At 38.4% G+C, this 18,490-nt stretch overlaps 1 protein-coding gene and 1 long non-coding RNA gene across 3 annotated transcripts in view; one reads left to right on the forward strand and one right to left on the reverse strand.

Annotated features, from left to right (window-relative positions):
* The window catches only part of LOC141570426 (uncharacterized), a 615,584-nt gene that overhangs the window by 463,809 nt on the left and 133,285 nt on the right, over window positions 1–18,490 (reverse strand). The window lies entirely within an intron of this gene.
* Window positions 11,622–12,980, forward strand: ACTBL2 (actin beta like 2). 2 transcript variants are annotated; one of them, XM_019743335.2, is made up of 2 exons: window positions 11,622–11,750; window positions 11,877–12,980. In XM_019743335.2, exons 1-2 carry the CDS (start codon window positions 11,622–11,624, stop codon window positions 12,750–12,752), a joined length of 1,005 nt encoding a protein of 334 aa, XP_019598894.1. In that variant the 3' UTR covers window positions 12,753–12,980. The 2 variants fall into 2 exon arrangements, with proteins under 2 accessions (XP_019598894.1, XP_019598883.1); XM_019743324.2 differs by having other exon boundaries at window positions 11,622–12,980.

Below are 18,490 nucleotides of genomic sequence, written 5' to 3' on the forward strand. Positions count from 1 at the left end.
GAATCAAAAAAAAAACAAGGAGCTGTGCTTGGTAGACATGCGATAGCGCCCTGAAGCTGAAAGGTGAGGAGGAAATGTGTTCAGGGCTAAGTCTCAGCTCCTTCTTTTCCTTCTACAGTCGCAAGGAGGTTGTATTAACCCAGCTACAGGGGTAAAGTTTTCAGAGGCAAGAAACCAACAAGTCTCTATAGCTTTTCCCTCAGAATAAACAACCTACCTCCTCCTGTCCGCCAGGACCTAAAGAGAGGACTGTCTCCTTTAAACTCTGCTCAAGGCCTAATTCTTGAGGAAATTTTCCAATCTAATGGCATGATTGATGACTTATACTGTCACTTCACTGTACAGGCACGTACAGTTGTACAGTTTGTACACTGCACAAAGGCAACCAACAGAGAGGGCATGGAGACTAAAGTCATTGGACCTGATGATGCAGGGCTCTTTCTGCCCAGAGGACCTCCCTTTCTCTAATTTGCACAATTCAGTGTAGGTTAGTTAGCTCAGTGTCAGCACTTCTGACAATGACGACTGATTTTTAATCTATTTAAATAATTGTTGACTGAGTGATTAATCTACTGACTCTAATCCATCTTCCTGCCAAAATAGATGAATATGTGCTATATTTTAGAGACCACAAAGCATTCTGCACTTACTTTGCACACGTACATTTTCTTCCTAAAAGTGCTCATGCTACTAAAAAACAATCTTATCAAATATAGCAAGAGAAAGCTTGTACTCTGCCCAGCCAATTTCATCCGCTGACGACAGCAAAGAAAAGCATAAGGGGCCCTTGTTTTGCTGTCTTTGTTTCTCATATTCTGAGCAAAATTGCACAGGAATTAGAAACAGTTAGCAAATGGTGTTTAAGCGACCAAAAATCAAATGACAGCTCTATGAACAGAACCAGGCTGGCCCCAGCAAGGCCAGGCTGCTGGAGTTCTGGAACAAGAATTAGGGAATCAAGTTTTATCCCTGGCCCTGTCCCCAGTTCACTGTTGACCTTAGTTTGCTCTCAGCCTCCCAGAGCACCCACAGTGCTTTGTGACCTGCAGCGCAGTGCAAAGATCATTGAGACATTACTTGAAAGAATCTGAACATCTTTGACGGAGGCCACAGTCAAGCCACTGCTGCGAGTCCTCCTCAGTGAAATTCATGGCAGGAGAAATGGGTTGTAGAAAATGTCTCATTTCCCAAGAGGCCAGAGGTTTTAGACACAATTTAACCCAATAGTGTTGAAAACTTCAATAAAAATGTGACTGCATCTTCAAAGAACAGACACAGCCTATACATTTAAAATGGCCTTTCTCTCTGTCCTCCCATTCTATCCCTCCTCCAGGTCTCACACAATATTAAATCCTTTGATACCATGTGGGGGAAGGGCTAACTTTGTTTTGTGTGTTTTGCTTTGCTTTGTTTTGCAAATAATCAAATCAATATCTCTCCTCCCCTCACCCCCTTTCTAAATTGGCTTTTCATTTGCTCACCTGCAAGAGGCCATAGGCCTGAGAAACTGATGATACTGCCCTTCCTTCCACTCAGTTCACATTGCAATTCCTGTACCCCAGTTTTAAAAGATTCAGAAGTTAGACCAAATGACCCATAAAGTCCTTTCCAACTTGAAACTTTTTTTCAACGCTTTGAAACTTTTTCATATGCTGAAAAAAGTTCTGCGAGTATAGCCTCTTATGATTTCTCTCCTTTTCATCATGCACATTTAACTAGGTTGATTAAAATCAAAAGAAATAAAAAGTAACAGAATCACATTATCTGTGGTAATTATTAATAGGCAACTATAATTTGAAAACCTAAATCTTCTTTGGGGGTGAGATGTATAACATCTAGACTTGTACCTTTAATTGTCTTTTCTATTTCATTTTTCCTTCTCCAGAAAATGTATTCTCCAAGTGAACAAAGAAGTAGTACATACTTAAGTTATAAGTAAATATGATTTAATTTATCCACCGCAACCTACAAAATTAAATGGGTAGAAATGCAGGGTCCAATCTTTGGAGAAACTTAAAACCAAGTAGTTCAGTGGTCCTCAATCAGGAACAATTTTGCCCCTCAAGGGACATTTGGCAACGTCTGGGGACATCTTTTGTTGTCACAAATGGGGAGGGCAGCTATTGGCATCTAGTGGGTAAAGCACAGAGATGCTGCTAAATATCCTATAATGCACAGAACAACACCCCCCCCCCACAACAAGGAATGATCCAGCACAAAATGTCAATGCCAATGATGAGAAACCCCCGTTTACACTTATGCATTGTCCTAGAAAAACGAAACCATCATTTTTCCATGCAACAAGGAAAACCATGTATTCTCATTAATAAATAGTGGCTTCACTAAGTCAGGCAGCCACAGAAAGAGCAGTAAATTTAAAGGTACTACATAAATTTGAGTGTAAAGATTAAAGAGATGGGATTTACCTCTTCTCCCTTTAATAGAGGATCGCTGTGCTGCAAAGCAAATTACTAGTTAGCCACTAAAGTATGTTGCTGCCATCTAGGGTATGAAAAGAGGATCCTCAAAAGCATCCATCCCTAACTCCAAGGACACGAGCTACAAGATCTGCAGGCATACAATGCACTCATTTCCCAAATTCATAACACTGAAAAGAAAAATAATATATTGGTTTTATGGTGAGCAATTGTTTACAACATTTTTAAAATATGTGTATGGCTCAGAATCTACAGCGCCATCAGTTTATTTGTTTTTCCATTTCACGCGTGGTATGAAATGGAAAGTCTGGGTTTGTGATAAGGGGTAAGGTGTCTGGTGGCTGTTTTATTCTCATTGTTAATTGGTGAAAAGGGAAGATCAATCAATGACCCCGGAACTCTCTGGTAAGACCTAGCTTCCTGCTCAACCTTTTCTTTGGACCATAACAAGACAATAGTAAGTTCTAGGTAAATTACAAATCAAGGGAATTCCTTTGCTTTTAAAAAAAATATGAATTTTTTTAAATTAAAGCTAATTAAATGAAAACTAAGAAGAACCAGAGTATAGACAGAAGTCTTTCTTCAGCCAAACACATTATTACTCCTACAGAGAGAAAGAGAGAGTTCATAAAGGTTACAATGCTCAAAGGACTTCTCTAAGAGCTTTGAGAAGAGTGGAAAGAGGCCATTTGCACCACCTTCCCTGCAGTTTCCAGGAAAGTGGGACCTCAGGCTGGTGGAGTGTAGTGTAGAGTTATAAGCTCCCTTTCCATTCTTTCTGGTGGTCTTCCTCAAGCTTTATCATGACCGGATGGGTTATATCTAGACTTTTTTTCGTGTGCCAGAAGTAGAAAGTTTCTAATTTCTTCACCATAAGAATTCCTAAACATCTTAAAACAATGAGAAAACATGTTGTGATCTTCACAACATGCCTTTTGAATAGGTTCCGAACTCTGTTTCTATGTTTTACACAAAGATATTGTTTGTTTTTTAAGATTACATTTTGTCCTGACCCACCAAGGCCTCTAGATCCCAAACCAGCTCATAATTCAAGATAGTTGCATAAAATGAAATGGCTCTTCTACCTCACTGTTTTAATGGAGCAGCCCTACTTCCCTCCTTTAACTTTGCTGGGGGCCTGAAAATACCACAATCCAGAGCTTATTCTATTCAAGGGGAAAAGCCTTGAGGGAAACTATCATTGGAGCAAGAGAAGAGAAACTCATGTTATAATTAAGACACGATTCCATAATTGGCCAAAAGGAAGAATTATCTAATGACCTCTTTTACAGACCACTGACCACACGTGGATGGACAGATCGATAAACAGAGATAGGCAAGGCACAAAATTTCCATTAGAGTTCCAGCGTTTCCGTGAATTTTTTACAGCCTAATTCTCCTAAGAATCTCATGCAATACATGAGAAAGTCCTTTCTTAGATGAATGAAAAGTATTATTTAGGATAGATATTGTTACTAACATTTTCATTGTATTATATTTTAATGTGTTTGGGTTGCACCAAAAAAATCATCTATTTACCTAGCACAGAGAGTTATTGTGAAAATCAAGTGAGATAAGGCAAAGAAAGCTCTTTAAAGTTCTTATAAGGATACTATGCATATATAAGATTTCATTGTTATTGTCAAATAGAGTAGAACTGAATTGAAGCAACTCATATGTCACAAAGTCAATTTTCCTGATGGCATGTCTCCATGGACACAGATGCTTATTTCTTCAAAGATCACATATTCTGAACTACTCCCCTCCCCCCACCAAAAAAAAAGGAAACATGATTTGACAAGTGGACCGCATAATTTAAAACTGGGACTGTCTCCCACCCAATTTCAGGAAATATAGTTCTGGTATCTAATCCAACTCAATTATTTTAAAGAATAGCTACTAGAATCTTTATCAGTTTACTTATTGTTTGTGTTTTATATGATATAGGGGAAATGTTTATGATATACTGATATCTAAGGAAAGCAAGATACAAAATTGTAGATATGCACGGTCTTAACTATGTAGGAAAAGAATATGTGAAAATAATAGTAATTATCTCTGGATGGCGAGATTAGATTTTTTCCTACTTTAATGAGGATACAATACTTTTTAATCTTTTGATTTTATCAAAGTTTTATGTGCATCATTTTAAAGTTATTTAGTTATAAAAGGCTTATAAAACAAAAAAAGATTTACATGCCCCACCGCTTTCTATCACCAATTTCTCTCCTCAGAGGCAACTAATACCAATTCTTTCAGAGGTTTGGTTTGGTTTCTGTCTCCTTATTTTTCAATAACCTATTTATACAGCCATTCCTTGATGTTCCATATTGAGATTTATCTGTGTTCCTACTATGGAAGAGGAAAATGTAGCACTCTTGATGCCTCTGCACACTCATGAATTTCCTGTTCCCCATCCTCCAGTATAATTACATCATTAATTATTATTGAATCATTACTCTGTATTTACAATACTATGACCATCTCTATATCATTCACATTTCCACTTATATACAATTTTTGAGTTAACAAATCTCCCTTTTTTCCATTAATATTCTATGTATCCATCCTAAAAATTTCTACCAAAGGAATAAATATTTTGTCCATGCATTCAATCACATTAGAAATTCTATGAGTTTCATCCTTCCCTTTATAACATCTTTCTGGAGCCTTCTGTGCCCCAGTTCTCTCTGGATTTTTTGTTTTCTAAGCCTGTTTCACAGTTATTGTATCTGAATCTCCCTTCATCATCATATTTCTTTGGCTTATCTTGTGAGTTGAGTTTCTTATTTCCTGGATCCCACATTTTCCTTTTCCTTATAACAGCCTCTGGTTTTCCTTAAGCACACATGCTCGTATTAACTAAAAAGAGATAAGTGGGAAATAAAATTTTGAGACCTTACATGTCTGAAAAGGCTTTTATTGGTCTCTCATATTAATTGTGAGACTGGCTGGGTATAAAATTCTAGCTTGCATATCATTTTCCCTCAGAACTCCCAATTTTTCTATTGAGAAGACACTCTGATTCTCACTTCATTGATTGTGACCTGCTGTGGTCCTTTTTTTTCTACATAAAGTTTTTAGGACTTTTCCTCTACGCCAGTATTCTAAAATCTTACAGACACAAGTAGGTATCTAGTTTCCACTAATATTCATCACTAATTATGCAGAAGGTCTTGGTTCAAAAGTTGGAGTTGCTTACGTGAAGCCTTCATGGGCTGCCATAATCCATACTGCCCTCTTCCAGGGATGATGCTCAGCTCTACCACACAGCTCCAGGGGGGATCAAGCCCAAGTGTGGTCAAAGGCACAAAGAGAAACTCCCCCCGCCTCCAACCCCAAGTGTAAGAAAGCACTGCATCAAGATCAATGAGTATCACCCATTGTCTTGTTTTTTCTATGCTTATACACTGTCTAAATCACTGAATCCTGCAAAACAATTTAGCTTCCATCTCTACTCAGAGGGTAGCCACCCCTGACACAATAGGATGACCAACCCCTGCCTGGTTTATCAAATTCAAACCACTCAGCACTGGCTTCAGGGTCTTTCACCAATTCTCCACCTCCCTTTAGCCATCCCTAGCTTTCCTTTTCTTAATGCTAAACATAGATATCTGCCCCATTCATAAGATTTTCCCAGTCTCCATTAGGACCCTTCCCAGGGATGTTCTGCTCATGGCTCTTCACTCTGCTACAGAGTAAAAAAGGCGCGATAGATGAGAGCTGAGCAGGCATCCTGGGGAGTGATGGGAAATGCAAAGTTTCTTGCTAAAATTTAATGAACTCCTGTTCTTACCACATGCTCTGCTAAGTACTTTATAGGCATCACCTCATACCAACCCCAAGACAACTTTATGAGGTAAATACAATTATCTTCAGCTTAGAGAGATGGAAACTGAGACTTTGGGAAGCTCTGAAATGCTTCCATATACAGATCTAGCAAGTGTGGGGACAGAGTTAGCTCTACCAGTTCCAGACCTGTGTTTTTAACCACTATGTTCTGATAGTTATTGTAGGATCAGAGCAAAGCAGAGAAGCTTAGATTTCACGTGGGAGTGAATTTGAAGTCTGGGAGATTTTAGTATACTTGATTTAAGAGTTTGCTGGCAGTGCCTTCAGAAGGGTTTGTGGTTGGAATAGTCATAAAGTGCTCTGCAACTTAGCTACATGTGAAGTGATCAAGGCTTAAACTAAAAGCAAATAGGGACACAAATGAAAAAATGAAAATTATCTCACACAATATCCAATAATATTTCATGTCAATGTCACATTGTTTAAAAAAAAAATTGATTGAGTTAAAAATGACCCCAAAATTAGAAAATTGAATAATTTTGAAAATGTTGAGACCACTGATATAAACAGAGCACTTAGGAGAAGCTGATGAATTTTGTATTGGGTATGTTAGGTTAGAACTTACACACATAACACGTTGGAGTGTTAACATACACTGATCAATCAAGCATTTGTTTAAAAATAAACATTGGAAGTGAAGTTCAACAGTCAATGATTAGACAACTATAGTTGCAAGACCCCATTATAGGCATTTGTGGAACTAAAATGTGAACGTGATCTAGACAATAGAGCGAGAGAGACAACCATGTACATAAACAATACAAAACAGGAAGGGATAAGAACTACAACAGAGATGTGAGCTAAGGGCTATGAGACTTGAGAGATGCAAGAGATTAATTCCTCCTGGGGAAATGAGAAGATTTTATGGGGAAACTGGTGAGCATCTGAGATGGATGAACTGTGAAACGACAGAGGTGAGGAGGACATTCCCAGTAGAGTAAGCAATGTCAGCAGGTCCAAGGAATAAGAAGAGCAATTAGTGCAGGAGACCTGAGCGTAAAATTCCTGAATGGAGGAGGAGAGGATGGGGAAGTAGGTTGGAGCCAAATAATAAAAGGCCTTCAGGTCTATACTAAGCAGCTTGAACTTTGTTCTACAGTGAATGGAAGTCATCAAAAGGTTTAGAGCAAGGAGTGACAAGTTCATATGTGACTCATATGTTAATCTTTTATTTCCATAAATGAATGTTTGATCTGTATAAAAGGAATGAAATTCTGCTTTATATCTCTTCTCAGTCATTCTACAGTTGACCCTTGAACATGAATTTGAACTGCACAGATCTACTTACACACACATTTTTTTCAATAACTACTATAAATGCATTTTCTCTTCCTTATGATTTTCTTAATATTTTTTCTCTAGCTTACTTTATTGTAAGAATACAGTATTTAACATATTAAATATATAAAATATGTGTTAATCAACTGTTTATGTTATCAGTAAAGGTTCTAGTCAACAGTAGGCTATTAGCTAAGTTTTGGGGAAGTCAAAAATTATACACAGATTTTTGAAAGCATGGGGGTCAGTGCCCCTAACCCTCGTATTGTTCAAGTGTCAACTGTACCTTCCTTGCCAAATCGTGGCCTGGCATTAATATTCTTGAATTCTTTTGCATTTTTTTATGTTCTATATAATGTTTCTAATTAACCTATTATATAACCAGAAGCCCCTCTTTCTTCTTTCCTTTTTGGTTCGAACTAAAACTATTATTGATGTTAACCAGAGATATCAACAAAATAATTCTTTCTTTTTTATTTTAATCCCAAAGTCTATTTCTGATACTTCACTAGTTTGACCCAGATTCCATTTGTTGCTGGATGGAACTAAAGGAGGACTTGCTCTGAATACTTCTACCAATGCTTTCCTTGGGCAAATTCTTATAGCATCTTTAGATGTCCTTTTTCAAAGAACCAATTTCAGAAGGAAGGGTTCTGAATAAGTCAAAATGCATCCATTTCCTCATAAGGGTAGGCTTGCTGCTTTAAGGAGAGGGTGGGAAATGCCCTAGACTATGTTAAGTCATTTAAAAACCCAGTCCAGTCTCTTTCGACCTGTCCATCCAAAACAGGAGAAAATTCCAAGAGCCAGACCTCTGAATTTTCCCTTCAAAGCAGCAACAGACAGTGCACCAGAAAACAGAATTACAATTTAGCATATTCTCTGCAATTTTCTCCTGTTGAGCTAAAATCTTTCCTTCTGTAACATAAACCCATTCCACCATATCCCATCCTCAATAAAACAATGAAGAATAGAACCTCCCTCCCAGCCTTACCATCTTTTGAATTGTATTCCTTTTTAAATTCCTAAAGACTTGTTACATTTGGACATTTGTCATGTAATGAAAGAAACTCAGCCACACAGTATTTTTCCTCTGTTGTAGATACCACACCATCCCCAATACAAGAAAGGGCCCCACAGAACACAGGCTTCCAATTACCCTTTTTTCCATCCCACCCCTCCAAATGCATGCTCCTCCTTAGTTTCTCAGATCACATTAAACTCACTTGCCTGCAAGGAGCATGGACAGAGCAGAGTGGGAACAATGCTATTGGGATGTGAATGAGGATGATAATCCCAGGTACCTTGAAAGGATTGTCATGAGGATTAAAGAAATGGTATGTGTAAAACATTTAGCAAAGGAACTGGCACACACTAAGTGATCAATGATCACAAATTTTATTGTTCTTTTCTCCACCTTTCAGGACCAGAAAAAAACTTGGAATGTGTCTCAGTCTTGGATGATATGTGCTTCGCCTCAGCAGTAGCTGACCTGCTGTGAATATTGATGCTTCCATTTGCATAACATTCCCTTTTTTTCTCCTCTTAGAGTCAAGACATTTTCAAGGGTTGATCTACTGCACACAGGAATCCATTCTGCCTCTTAACAACTTTGCTTACAAGTCAGTCAAACTAGCCAAAAGCCGATCCATCACATATTTTAAGAGTTAGGAAGAACGGGTATGAAATTGAAATCCATAAAACCTTTGTCCTTTTAAACATTAGGGGAGCCTTGTCACCCTGTGGAGGGAAAGTTGGTCTTGCTCACAGGAATAGGCTAGCACAGGTTGGGGCCTGGGAGCTCGTCAGCTGCCCCACTGAAACAATTCGTTCTCCCAGATTATCCTTCCAAGTGCATCCTGCTCTAGCCAAGATGAACATCACCAAAGCCGTTTCTTTCTCCCTCTTGTGTCCACCTGCCTGAAGAAACCTTAAGGTGAGTCAGGTTTTATTTGCAGGAAAAATAGCTGCACTTTAAAATTGTAACATTATTTTACAAAGTTCTATGTATTAAACAGAAAATCACTATAAACTATTATCAGTAATTCCCATTGGTGGGTTTATCATAAGAAATTATGAAGGCCACATGTTAGAGGCTTCTTCTGAACGAACAATTACAGTTCTTAATATATGAGTAAGCCGGTTTCTCAATATGAAATATAAACATTAGATAGTATTTAACCCAAAAATAAATGGTCAGCTCTACCTATCTATCAATGAATAGATCAGAGTGTGGAATGAAAAATCTCGCTATGTACCCATTCGTGTATTCGTTTACTCAACATGTATCAAATGTCCAGTAAGAGCTATTCTCAGAGCAATCCACGCAGTGGAAGAGATTGAGATTCCCAGAAGCAATAAAATATTGTTTTAATCAAAAGCTTGGTAGAGCGACATGAAAAGGAAGATCACAAAACTTTCAGTGTGAAGGTTTGAAGGTGAGTTGTTTAATTCTGGTGAAGGAGGAATTGATTTTGCAGTTAGAGGAAAAAATTAAGGGAAAGGACAGTCCTGGTGGGGAAAGAAGCAAAACTATGGATTTTGTAGTGAAACACACATTCGACCATGACTGATGATGAGCAGGAAAGTTTTGAAGGCAGATTAGAGGGGAAAGCACTGGATAAATCCAGAAGAAAATAACTTGATATCAAGCTATGGACAAAGAGGAGGTCTAGACACTCACAGCTTGGTGATGCTATGATTGTCCAAGAGGTTTGTGGACAGAGACACTGGCTAGTCCTCCTGGCCTTGAACTGGAGGGTGCGGTTCTGTCCTGTACAGGGCTACTGCTACCTCTTACAGAGTGACCATTATTAAAGGAAGGAAGGAAAGAAGGAGGGAGGGAGGGAGGGAGGGAGGAAGGAAGGAAGGAAGGAAGGAAGGAAGGAAGGAAGGAAGGAAGGAAGGAAGGAAGGAAAATAAAGGTGATTTTGGAGAACTCAGATTGGGTCATAAAAAACTGCTTTATTTTAGAAGAGCTGAAGGGGGATTATATCTTATTCATCTAACACATATGGAAGCAAAGTAATGAACTTTCTTAATTGTTGTTCCTCTGTAGCATATCACTAATATCCTTCGTTGTTGTATAACTCAAGAGTTATTGCAAATAAAACTTTTATAATCTGCATTTTAATTAATAAAGCATGCAAGATAGTTGGACATTCAGCCTCTATGTAGTCTCAACATGGACCAAGAAAACCTAGCTCTGTAAACTATCTAGGTATAGTAGTGCTAAGGGAAATTTGGTTATTAGAAATTTGTATCAAGAAAAAAATCTGTAGTAGTTTACTTTATTGACCACTTAATTGATCACTTCTAATCCATCTCTGATGGATTAGAAGTTTATTAAATATCCTTAATTTCTGCACACAAACACATTATAACTACAATTGTCATGCCACCCTTGGTAATTCATTATTTTCATTCATTAAAACAGTTTTTCTATCATGATGACATCCTGTGGGATTAGAAATGTAATGGGGGAAAAAAATCTTGAAAATGTGAAGTTTGCAGAGTGAGACTGCTCATAAGAATAACATCTTGAGAATGAAAAGTTAAAACTAGGATGTAGGAAAGGAAGCCAGAGGGTAAACAGAGGAGGAAGTGGCTTTCTGGCAGTGCTGCTCACCCCTAGCACTAGCTATCTTTCATCTTGCTTTATATCCCCCATCGCGTCATCCTAGTTATCTAGAGACCTCACCAAAACAGCCCGACAGCCATGTGTGGGTTGCCTAATTACAGTAACCTGAGATACAGCCAGTTGGTAGTCAATTTTCTCTTTATGAAGGAAGGTCTACTAATGATTTATATAATCATCATCATCATTATTACCTCAAAGGCAACGCCACCCAGAAATGCTGAGAAGTGGTGGGATAGGAATGGGTGGGGCCAGTCCGTACCTTTAAATACCTGTCATCACAGCACAGTCTCCCCTATCTGGAGGCAGTTCTGGAGTGTTTTCAGCCTGTTCATTCTCTCTCTTGCACCCCATAGTCAGGTATTTACTCTCCGTTTAACTTCTGTCCAGCCGTCTGGAAGGTTCCAGCCAGCATCATGACTGATGATGACCTGTCTGCCTTGGTGGTGGATAATGGGTCAGGGATGTGCAAGGCAGGCTTCGGCGGTGACGATGCCCCCCGGGCTGTGTTCCCCTCCATGGTAGGGCGTCCCCGGCACCAGGGAGTCATGGTTGGCATGGGCCAGAAGGACTGCTATGTGGGGGATGAAGCCCAGAGCAAGAGAGGTATTTTGACCCTGAAGTACCCCATTGAGCACGGAGTGGTCACAAACTGGGATGACATGGAGAAGATCTGGCACCACACTTTCTACAACGAGCTCCGTGTGGCACCGGATGAGCATCCCATCCTCCTCACCGAGGCACCTCTCAACCCGAAGCTCAACAGGGAAAAGATGACTCAGATCATGTTTGAGGCCTTCAACACACCTGCCATGTATGTGGCTATCCAGGCCGTGCTGTCCCTCTATGCCTCTGGACGGACCACAGGCATCGTGATGGATTCTGGGGATGGCGTTACTCACACTGTGCCCATCTATGAAGGGTATGCCCTGCCCCATGCCATTTTACGTCTGGATCTGGCTGGCAGAGACTTGACTGATTACCTCATGAAGATCCTGACAGAACGAGGCTACAACTTCACCACCACAGCTGAGCGGGAGATTGTTCGTGATGTCAAAGAGAAGCTGTGCTATGTGGCCCTGGACTTTGAGCAAGAGATGGTCAGTGCTGCTGCATCCTCCTCCCTCGAAAGAAGCTATGAGCTTCCTGATGGGCAGGTGATCACTATTGGGAATGAGCGCTTTCGATGCCCTGAAGCCATTTTTCAGCCTTCCTTTCTGGGCATTGAGTCCAGTGGGATCCACGAGACAGCTTTCAATTCTATCATGAAGTGTGATGTGGATATTCGCAAGGATCTATATGCCAACACTGTGTTGTCTGGCGGTAGCACTATGTACCCTGGCATTGCCGACCGGATGCAAAAGGAAATCGCAACCCTGGCCCCCGGTACCATGAAAATCAAAATCATAGCTCCACCAGAGCGGAAGTATTCCGTTTGGATCGGGGGCTCCATTCTGGCCAGCCTGTCCACATTCCAGCAGATGTGGATCAGTAAACAGGAATATGATGAGGCTGGCCCTCCCATTGTTCATAGAAAATGTTTCTGAATGGGCTTCCACACCATTGAGTTTAAATTTTCCCCTTTTCTAGGTACTGCCTTTATCCACCTTCAACTGAGTCAAGGTAATAGTTCACTCTTGCTAGTATCTAAACCAGCAAACTCACCTCCATACTGTGAGTACTGTGGGCTCCTGCCCAGCTAACCACATCTTGAACTCTATCAACTTAAGGAAAATTTTGATACCATATTCTATTTTCCTCACCTATAGGGTTCAAAGAAATGTAGACCTGCTTAAGTGAAAATAAGTAACAAGGAGTAAAATCATGAGAAATGTCCTTTCAGAATGAATAACTAGAATTTCCAACCTTTAAAAACTAGTTCTTACTTAATATATTTAACAAGAGCTGGCTCTACAACCCTGTAAAAAATGTCTGTATTTAGCAAATACATTTTAAAAAATTAACGCGTCTTATTAATTAGTATTTTTTGTTCTTTTCCTTCTTTGTATAGAGATAATGAATTATAAGGGTCAATAATATTTCTACATACATAAGCACCAGGAAAATAAAATATTGTCTTAAAATATACTGATAAATCTGGCTATCTGACTGGCTAATGTGAATTTCTTAACTCTCCAGTAGTCACTGTTTTTGTGGCTCCATATTTTAATTGTTTCCCTTATTAAATAAGCATAATGAGACAGTCAACATTCCATTAATGTTGTTTAAAAATCAATTAAATTTTCAGATCGGAGTGGAGTTCTGCTGGTGAAACACGTATTTTAATGTCTTACTTATTGAACTTCATTCTATTTGTAAAAAAGCAAAACTACAGATAATGCCTAACTTTTAAAATAAAGAGATATTATAATATCAAATTAATATCATTATACTATAGTTTGACAAGAATAATTTTATTTCAACTTCTTAGCATAAGAGCATGTCTTGACTGATTTCTGTAGCCATGATTTTGGGTATTTCTCTTATCAAGAATTTCACTGTGGGAAAACATAGCTATAGCATCTTTGTAAATTATAAATTCTAATTCCAGTATGGTAATTTCAATTTTATTCTTGGAAATATTTTAGAATGTCCAGTAGCTAGCAAAACTTCTTTATGCAAAGTCTCTCTAAAATACTAACAACGTAGAAAATATCAGTGTATCTTCCCTTAATGTCTAAAATTTTTAATGAATCCAATGATAATTTTCAACCAATTCTAAGTACTAGTGCATTTGTTTCAATATATGCTGCGATTTCTGATTATCTGGATACCAGGGTTATGTGTATTTTTCATGGGTTTTTTTCTGAAAATTTAAATATTTTGGGAGGTTGCTTATTAAGGCATTATCAGATTCTTAAGAAGGAAGAATTTCTTCTTCATTCCTTTTAGTTGAGAAACTTATACTTGTCTTTTAAAGGTCTAAATTTGAGTTTGTAAGCATTTTTTGCTTAAGGTTAAACTTTTAAAAACATTTAATTATTCCTTATTTCCTTTACTTGACAATACAATTTTTAAAAATGCATTAAATCAAAACTAATCTCCAAGGCACTTTAGTTTATAAGACTTTATAAAGCTCATAAACTTTATAAGAGTTTCCTTTATTCTTTAATTTTTAGTAAATTAAAATTGCTTCTCTCTTGCATTTGTTATTATTTGTCCTCATCCTTCCCAAAGAATGTAGAATGGTCCAAAGAGGATCACTTTTTATATGTGTTTCCTATTCAGCCGTATGGTATAATTCTGCACTGGTTACATTTGACCGTGTAAACATTAAAAGAAAAGTTGTTCTAATGATGGCTAGTCAGATAAGGTTATAAATTCCTTGCAATCTCAATTTAAGAATTGGGTTTTAGTGGATGAACTGGTCTTCAGATAATTAGTAGGCAGAGATAATAGCAATAGTAATCATATCCTGAGTTTATATGCTACAACATTTTCCATTTGCAGAGTTGTTTTCACAAACACTCTGACCTACATTCTCAATTACCAGAAAAAACACATCTCCCCACCCACAGGAAATTTATGAGACAGGTAAGGTGAATTTCCCAGAGAGAAAATTATTGAGCCCTGCATCATTAGGTGGAAATATGAATCCCATAGTGCAAACAGAAATTTAAACCTAGGGTCTTTGGATATTCTCCTGTTCATCAACATTAACCAATGAATTAATTTAATGAGGAAACAGTCCATCTCACATTATTATATTTTAGAATCAATGCCATCAATTTAGGTAATACAAATGGCTTGTTATTCACCAGGGCTTACCAACCTGGCTCATCAATCAAATTACTTGGAGAACTTTAATATAAATACAGATTCCCTGGCCCTGTGCTCAGAAATTCGGGTTCAGGAGGGCTAGGATCTAAGAATCCAAATGTGCAGCCAACTCAAGGAATCAAAGCTGTAAACAACCAGAACCTAAAACACATCACAGACTCCAAAGGCAGAACAGGACTGTGGACATTTGCCTTATCCATCTTTCTCATAAGATGGGACAGCGACGAAGTGGCATTCAGATAAATTGTATACCACTGTAAATGATTTCCATTCTCCTTCAGTGATCCACTCTGAACAGAAATCTAGGGCTAGGGCTGAACCACAATTTCCCCTAAGTGTATTTTCTAACCATAGGTAATATTTTTCTGAAAGCTTACATGGTCCAAAACTAATACCTACAATCTTTTTCACTAACATCCAGATGTGCTTATTTTTCATTAATGAGTTAAAGAAGTGCTAGGATACAGGTTGAACCTGACATTCACAATTCTGTAATAGAGAAGGACTTAGAAATGAGTATCACATTCTACAGAAAAATCAAAGAATCATCCTTTGAGGTGACAAGAGTCTTACCACATTTGTTCACTATCTTGCAACTGTAAACTCAATTCCTTATGCCAGAATTTACTAGAGAAATGTTTCGAGGTCTTTGGGGAATTTATAATCCAGTAGTGGGGGAAATTATATGCAGTGGAAAGCAGTATGATCTAAGGGTGGTTCATAAACTAAAAATGGTCCAAGGTACTGTCATAATTCAAATTAGGACAGTTCAAATCGGGTGATCGAAGAAGGTTGACAAAGCAGACAGAGTCACTAAATTAAGTCTTAAAGCACACACAAGTTGTAATGAACATAAAACCTTTTCTTAGATGGCTCAGGCACCATTATGCTCACTACTTTTGGAGTTGGTAAGATTTTTTTTTTCACATTTCCACTGTACTATGCCAGAAACTATAAAGAAGTACATAATCTATAGGGCTCAATTCATGTCACCTCTTCCATGGATCTTTTTCTAGCCTTCTCTCCTTACTTCTCAAAGAAAAGTGATAAGCTCCTCCTTTGTGCATCCACTGTAACACTTACGTGGATATATTTGGTTAGTGCAAAAGTAATTGTGGTTCAAAAGGTTAAAAATAATTGCAAAAATCGCGATTATTTTTGCACCAACCTAATAGCATCTCACCTATAATGTATCCACACTCTCCTATCCTCACCCATCAATGAGCACCTAGAGGACAGAGACAAGGACAGTATTTATCCACCTCTGACTCTTCCGAGATTCTCCTAGCAGCAGACACATACTATTAACTCATTAAACATGGTTTGAATGAATCATGTTTAATGAACTAGCAAATTCATGAATTCTGATGTATGTCATATGTCACAGTTCTGCATTATTTATTTCTTACCATTGTATTCTCAACTCCCTGTCTACCAGTGTGCCACTTTTGTTGGTATTGTTTTTCCTCTGAAGCACATGTTCTCTTTTCCCTTTCTTCTCTTTTCTTTCCTTTTCCATCCACTTCTCCCATGCTTCTCAACATGCAGATCTAGATTTTCAAAGTTTTCACTTGTCAATAAAAGTTTCCCATTTTTCTGATTGGTCAAAGATTAAGGATCAATTAACCTCATCTTTGGAGTGTGTGCTAGTTGTGTGGCCACTAAAACATGAGAGAGAGAGAGAGAGAGAGAGAGAGAGAGAGAGAGAGAGAGAGAGACAGACAGAGAGACAGAGAGACAGAGAGACAGAGAGACAGAGACAGAAAGACAGAAAGATACAGAGATAGAGACAGAGCCTTTCAGTGAGCACAATAGTATATTCAGCTCTTCTAATCTATTTCCATTCTCACTGATATTTTTTTCTAAGCTCCAAATCACTCCAGAGTTGCATTTCATGCATGTGACTCCCTAATAACATTATAATATATTGAAAAGTATGTTTTTCTGGTAACTATTCATAGCCTCTTTCCATAATTTACAAAAGGTTCCTTTCAAAAAATGTTTGAAGTTAGGAACTAAGCATGTGGTTTTCCTGATACTGCTTCCAGATGTTGATAAATACAGTTGGAATGTCATTAGGGATATATATGTATATATCAGTAGAGAGACTGCTCATTAAAATTAATTGATACTTTAAGACTTCCTTTTTAAATATGAAAGGACCCGTCTGAACTATAAATGTCATTTTTTAAGCTAACACCACAAGTAATAGAGACTCCTTGAGCTGCCTGCCTTGTTTTTCATCCCATTCCAAATCTGCTGTCCTAACCACCTTATAATTTTAGGTTCAGTTAAATCTAGTCAACAGATGTACTAGTGTGATATGATGACAGATATTTTATCTAGACAACACCCTAATACCTCTTAAAAAATGGAAAATCTTATTTAATCGGCTAGTTGACAACATATAAGTCAAAAGCCAAATTGTTCTCTCTGGAATTGGAAATAAGGTATTTGTAACCATACATATACCATATGATATGGTATGTGGTAAAGAAGCGAGAGGATACACAAACACAGCAAGAAGGATTTAAGTTCTCACTCATGCCCCCTTCATGGCTGTATTGCAATAAGAGAAGTGTTTCCTAGCTATTTTATAGGTTGGTGGTGAAAAAAGAAAGCCCGATATCAACATGTGTTTTAACTTCATGGTTCCTGCATATTCTTGGTGACTCACTTAAAACATCCCCAAAGATCATCCCTCTCCTTTTAATTGAGAAACTTGTTTATTGTTTCCATACGTGGATAATAAGGGAGCAGCTGGACTCACCAGTGAAGACAAATTCATGTTCACCAGGGGGATGCTGGGATATTCTAGGACAATCCACAATGTTTAATGGTTCATAAATGGAAGGTTTTCGCAGAAATATAAGCTTTTTTGAATGATATGGCGATCTAGACTCATGTTTGTTGCCAGAACTGTGCACCAACCACAAGAAACAACATTTCACAGACAAGCTAAACCGGCATTCAAGAGCAAGTCTCCTGACTTCAGGACCAAGGTGGCAGGGTAGGAAGATGCTGAGCTCACTGCCTCTCAGTGACAACAAAACCACAACTACGTGTAGAACAGCGAGCTCTGAGAACGACCTGAAGGCTAGCAGAACAGATTTTCTACAGCTACGGATATAAAGAAAACCACATTGAGATGGGTAGGAGGGGCAGAGACTCAATTTAGTCAGGATCCACACTGTCCCCCACTCCCTGTGTAATATCCCAAACGGGAGACATATTACAACCTCAGAGATTCCACCCCCGCCCCAAGAGCGACGGATCCGAGCCCCAGCTTAGGGGACCTGCGCTGGGAGGAGGAACCCCATAACATCCAACTTTGAAATCCAGCAGGGCTTACATCTGGAAGAGCCAAAGCGCTGTAGGAAACCAAGGTCATGCTCTTTCCAAGTCCCAGTGTAGACGCAACGGTTTGAAAAGCACCTGGGTTATACATGAGGTGATTGATACATTGACTAATCTTAGAGTGTGTGCTGGAGGGGCAGGGATCTGT

This window comes from Rhinolophus sinicus, linkage group LG03 (assembly GCF_036562045.2).
Source record: "Rhinolophus sinicus isolate RSC01 linkage group LG03, ASM3656204v1, whole genome shotgun sequence".
Classification (NCBI taxonomy): Eukaryota; Metazoa; Chordata; class Mammalia; order Chiroptera; family Rhinolophidae; genus Rhinolophus; species Rhinolophus sinicus.

Coding starts and splice junctions, on each gene's coding strand:
- ACTBL2 (XM_019743324.2), top strand. CDS start 11,622: ATGACTGATGATGACCTGTCTGCCTTGGTGGTGGATAATGGGTCAGGG.